General features: G+C 34.5%; 1 protein-coding gene across 1 annotated transcript in view; it reads left to right on the forward strand.

Annotated features, from left to right (window-relative positions):
* rdhB (retinol dehydrogenase B) overlaps positions 1-6327 on the forward strand; it is a 25406-nt gene that overhangs the window by 15113 nt on the left and 3966 nt on the right. The window contains exon 4 of the mRNA XM_017635964.1: positions 4794-4929. Coding sequence (XP_017491453.1) covers positions 4794-4929 — 136 coding nt within the window. The remainder of the gene's footprint in view (positions 1-4793; positions 4930-6327) is intronic.

The following is a 6327-nucleotide window of genomic DNA, read 5'->3' on the forward strand; positions in this document are numbered from 1 at the left end:
TATCAATTTTGAGTGAATTATCTTCAGTAGTTACTAAAATATCGCAGTTTTCGTTTTTCTGAAAATTACCGTTATATGGGAGGTAGGCGTGGTTATTGTCCGATTTTTTAAATTTTCAGCCATTTAGTATGCTGTACTAAGGCCAACAACTGTGCCAAGTTTGGAAGAAATTGGTGCAGCGGTTACCAAGATATACACATGTAACCATAAGTGGGCGTGGCTACGCCCATTTTCGGGTATAAAAATTATTTATGGGCGGGACGAATTTCGCCGGGTCTGCTAGTTTTTTTTATATATGTATGTTATCGCATAACCTTTTACCACGTTAAGCGATTTCTATAATTCTTTTTTTAAAGATAAGGTGGTACCTCAGAGGCGGTCCCCTACTAATTCGATTTAGATGCGCTCATTTGATAATGGTCATATTTATTGTAATTTTGATTTTATTTTTTATTGTTAAAAAAAGTACAACAAATGAAAATTTGACATTATTTTGGCCGAAATGACGATTTTTTTGGGTAAATTGACGATTTTTCAGCGAAAGCTTTCGATAACGCTGATTGGGAGATGAAATTATGTGACAATTAATGAACTTATTACCAAAATAATAATTTTTATGGATTTTAACGCATTTTCGATAAAATATGCATTTTGTGTCATAATATGCATTTGCATATTTTTTTCTTGCCTAATCATCAGGCTCGAAGCATATAACATATCAGCATGCAGTACAATATTTATTTCTTTACAAATGAGGTCTAGAAAAGATCGAAATAATTAGAGACGAAATTTCATAATTTTTTTACCATTTTGTTAAACATTGTTTTTTTTTTAATTCACAACTGCAATATTGTGAGCTCTAATCTTCCGCAAACACGACTTTGATTCATATAGTGCAAGAAATTTCTGTCAAAATACTTTTTACTTAAAAAAATTAGCTAATTTCACCATTTACGACACCAGCATGCTGGTACAATCATAAAATTTACAAATCGTTTTGATGTCGCACCAGCAGCTGGTATAATCACACCACAAGAACATATACGGTCAATTGGCCGGCACCAACACTTGATGGCGGTCAATAATGACAAGCGAAAAGCTCGTTTTATTTGCCAATTGCGGCGAAAGTGAAACAGCTGTTCTTTGTTTACATTTTAATTGTTCTTTTTGACCGCCACTGCAACAGACTGGATAGAACGATTAAAATGTAAACAAAGAACAGCTGTTTCACTTTCGCCGCAATTGGCAAATAAAACGAGCTTTTCGCTTGTCATTATTATGTATTTCTCTAAATTACCGTTATATGGGAGGTCATTGGTATGTTCGGCCATTTGGTATGTTGTGCGAAGACCAACAACTGTGCCAAGTTTGGAAGAAATTGGTGCAGCGGTTACCAAGAAATACACATGTAACCATAAGTGGGCGTGGCTACGCCCATTTTCCAAAAATTTATAATATTCTTATTTTTCGTCTAAAAATTATTGTAAATATCAATTTTGAGTGAATTATCTTCAGTAGTTACTAAAATATCGCAGTTTTCGTATTTCTGGAAATTACCGTTATATGGGAAGTGGGCGTGGTTAAAGTCCGATTTCGCCCATTTTCAATACCAACCTACCTTGGATTAAGGGAAACCTACATACCAAATTTCGTTGAGATATCTCAATTTTTGCTCGAGTTATCGTGTACACGGACAGACGGACAGACGGACAGACGGACAGACGGACGGACAGACAGACATGGCTTAATCGATTTCTTTTTTCATCCTGATCATTTATGTATACATTTGTCTATATCTATCTCGATTCGTTTTGGCTGTTACAAACAACCGTTATGTGAACAAAATTAATATACCCTTGTGCACAAGTGCGCTCGGGTATAACAATTGTAGGGTTCTCCTAAAACAAAAAATAAATTAAAAAGTAATAATTTGAAATGTTATAAAAAAAATGTTACCAAAAGTATTTTTTTTGTTTTTAGTTTTTATAAAAATGTTGGGTATGCAGCTTTATAGATTACTAGATTTTAGTATAATAAAGTGCAAGTTGTAAGTCGCTAAGAGTTCGCGTTGATTTTTAATAACATAACAAACGCTTTTATTTCCCATTTAGCATGCAGATGTGCTCGAAATGTTAGCGAAAAAATTATTATTATGGAATTTTTTTGCAAACGTACACAGATTTTACCGCGGAGTTGCAACTTTTCATTTGACTGGCTGCGATTTCTTCAATTTTACATTTTAGAATTTTTCTGACCCGCGCGTAGAAGTTGCGCTTGTGGGTGATGCGTTTGCGGGGAGATGTATGGCCATTGAATTTATGGATGAACTAGCCAATGCCCGCTTGCTTCGCGGCACCTAATAAGATCTTTTGCGTTGGCCAATACAAAAAGAGCGTTTAAAAGCAAAATCGGTATGTAAAGTAAACATTTTTAGTTTAAATGAAACGAATAAAGAGCAGAATCCTCGTGATACATAGGGCAAGAATAGTAGCGGTGTGATACCATATCGAGTGCTAATCCCTTTCGATGTCATAAGTTTTACCGATGGTCTCATTTCCACCCGTGAGACCTCTGCCAAGCGTGCGTAACATTATTCTATGATCTTGCGACTTCAACATTGGTCCGTAAACCATGTAAGCCAATAAAAGTCCTTATAAGAAAACTAAAGAGCACATATGAGCGTTTTCAGTTATAGGAGGGCCAAGAGTCCTCGCCCCCCACAGGATGAAAAGTTTTTCCGTACATTGACTAAATGAGTCGTATGATCTCTTAAATATCGTTCAAATAAAGCCAATGATATACCTACCGTGTTCCTTTTTTTTACGGATGTCGTCGAATCTTTTCTTGTCAATTTGCCACTTTTACAAATTTCCTTAATATTTATGAACTGGTTTCTTTGAGTCTTACTGCTGTCCTAACGGCCGCCTCGAGCAATTTTGTCAATCGGAGGTAGGTGCAAGATCGCATTTAGGGTGTATGAGGCAAAGGTGGGCTTTCACAATGTTGCGGTCTTTACATGCATATTTAAACGAATCCTCCATTTAGCCATACAAAAAGTAAATTCGTCTAAAATGAATATAGGGGCAAAGCAGATCAAACCACGTGTAGGTTTCTATATATTTCGGCTGCAGCGCAATCCATTAGGTCCCTTTTCTGCAAAACCACTGCTTGTCACGAAATGAATACGCATTATGAATTTCAATCAGATTTTATAAAATATAGCAGGTTCATTTTTAGAAAACGAATTTTTCATCATACAGGTAGCTCACTTTGCGAATGTGAACGAAATTGGTTAATAAATACGACTTTTATAAGTAACTCTACTCCTGCGACACCAGCGTGTTGTCTAGTAGGCTATAATAGGACCATATATGCAAGGTATAACTTCCGACAATTTGACTGGTTTTAGAGTTTAGTCCGAACACCGAAAACGGCTATCATTTTATGTCTGTACTGAATGAAAAAATATCACCATGAAAGTTATAAACGTTTCGAATTTGCATTAACAAAATCGGTTCATAAATAGGGCTTTTATCGGGTCCGTTTTTCGAAACGAACGTTTTTTGAACGAAATCGGTTTAAGAATACGACTTTTATAAATAAGTCGACTCCCGCGCCACCTAGCGGGTCTATTTTTGGTAAACGTAGTTTCCATCATGCTGGTAGCTTACATTTTGAATATAATATAGAAGATATAGTATACATATATAAATAGGATTTTTATAAATAACTTGAATCCAGCGCCACCTAGCGGGTTAATTTTTCGCATACGTATTTCCCATAATGGTGGTAACACACGTTTTGAGTTTGAACGAAATCGGTTCATAAATACAACTTTTATAAATAGCTCGACCCCAGCGCCTCCTATCGAGTTTTCTGCTAGCCTATAATACGACCGTATATGCAAGGTATAACCTATGAAAATTTTACTGAAATCTATGCAGTAGTTTTTGAGTTAACTCCGAACAACGAAAACGGCTATTATTTTATATATATAGATAAATAGGTTTAATCAATGACTTTAAAGAGTTGAATTCTTGTAAAAATTACATAATATTACTCTATCGATTGTTTTATAAAGTTTTTGTTTATGTGTTTAAAAAATGCTACGATCTTGGTTTTAAACTACGTATACTTCATTAAATGTTCATGTTTTATTCGAGGATTTATTTATGTAAGTTAACAAGAAGATGTAACTACATCAATAACTATGTTCGCTTAAGTATCCGCATCGAGGTACTTAAGCAGGTTGTTTTAAGTACCCAACCCGCCTAAGTACCTCAAAAAGGTGACATTTTTCGTGAGGTAATTAAGCGGGTTTTACTGTAAATGTATTATTTGTGCGACGAATCAAATCATTAATAAAATTTTTTGTGATTCGATTCGTCGGAAAAATTTAAAATAAAACTTAATTGTGATTTGATTCGTCGGACAAATAAAAAATTAAATTTATTTATGATTTTATTCGTCAACCAAATAAAAAATTAATTTTATCCGTAATTTTGCAATAAAAAAAAACTTTTTGTAACGGTTACACGATTTTCGAGAGAATAAAATGTATTTTAAATCACCCTCGTTAGAAACAGAGTATAATCGAATGACTGTAACTGCATACCTAGGAGTCCGTTATATCCCTTCGTGAAAATTGGGTATTATAAAATTTGTTTTGCTTGTGTATTCTAACGGTTTATTTTAACCCTTTAAAAACTAATTGTCTATCCATTTGTCCTTTCCTGTTTTAATTCTACGACAATTTTTAAGAATTTCATTTGTCTTTCACAAATGTCTTTCAGCACTCTTGGTCATCGCATACCGGAAGTACCAGTGCCACTTTTTAGTGTTTATCCAGCAACGAAGCACGCCATAACAGCGCTCTGCCAAACACTGCGCCAGGAAATTCACTTCCTAAAGTTAAATATTAAATTAACAGTAAGTAAATTGCATTCAATGCTGAAATAAACTTTTATCACTAACGTTACACATACTACATATTGTACATATGTATGTATATACACACCAAGGTCGCCAACTTACAGGGAATTGCACGATTTGTGAGTAACTCAAGTTTGGGTGGGGAATAGAGGAAAGGAGAAATTTTTTAGGGGAATTTGATGTTAACAGATTCTTCCAAATATTTTACTATCTGCATATGTATGTATTCCTATATCATTTTTTCTGATACGAGATAAACACGAAGCGATTGGATAAAACTAGAGAAAAATTGTGTAATTTTTATAGCCATGGCTTATACATTTTGGAAGTCACTGAGTTTTGTTGACTCGAAATTTGTACCGAGAATGAGTTCAGCTCAATATAAAAATTCCGCTATGTAACTGTCCAAATGTGAAAATCTGTACAAATGTGCAAATCGTGTAATCCCTGCTTTAGTTTTCAGATTTCTTTGCTTCAACAGCAGGCTCCCAGCTGAGTAGAGAGTACGTGGCCGCGTTTTGTTGGAACGTTGTCTACTACTATCAGCGTTGCCACAGACAAATTATTTTTCCTACCAAAATTGCCTACCATAACCAACCAAAACCTACCATACATTTTTTTGAATTTTAATATTTGTTTTCAATGTCAAATTATTAAAAAAAAAACATAGTTAACATAACATTTAGTAAAACTAAAACACAACTAGATTATTAAAAACAAATTAACTGCGTATAACGATTCATTTTACTGTACAGACTTATCCATATGTACATATGTCTCTTTACACATAAAAACATATCGTCACTAGATACGAATAAAGACGCGAGCTCAAAAGTTGATAGCGAAAAAAGAGGCGTAAAAAAATTTCGGCGAAGAAAGACTCTTAATATAGGTGACGGCAAATAAAGCCGCGTTAACCTCTTTGACAGCGAAGAAAGACCCATAAACTTATGTCCGCGGTCAACTATATTTTCGAGTGCCACAGTATTCCCCAGAACTCCCCAACGAGTTTTTCCGAGCTCTTTATTCGTGTCTAGTGACGATATTATATTACTAGTGTTCGCCCAGCGGTTGAAATTCAACCGCTAAAATTAAGGATAGTTTATGTGAGTTGAGTTGTGCTGAAATAAAATTTGTTGGAATGGGTTAAGTGGAGGGGAGTTTAGCTTAGTACTTAGCATAACATAACATAGAATAGCATTAGATTCAATAACATAACATATGTAGCATAACACATCACAATATAACACGCACATTCTTCAGTTGTATTTCCTTTTTATCCCTATCACTTTGTTCCTCTCTATCTTTGTCTCTATCGCTTTTAATGTTTATGTTTATGTTTATCTACACCTTCATGTTCATGTTCATGTTCATGTTCATGTTCAAGTTCATGTT

This window comes from Rhagoletis zephyria, unplaced genomic scaffold (assembly GCF_001687245.7).
Source record: "Rhagoletis zephyria isolate East Lansing unplaced genomic scaffold, Rhagoletis_zephyria_1.1 Rzeph_scaffold_00124, whole genome shotgun sequence".
Taxonomy (NCBI): domain Eukaryota; kingdom Metazoa; phylum Arthropoda; class Insecta; order Diptera; family Tephritidae; genus Rhagoletis; species Rhagoletis zephyria.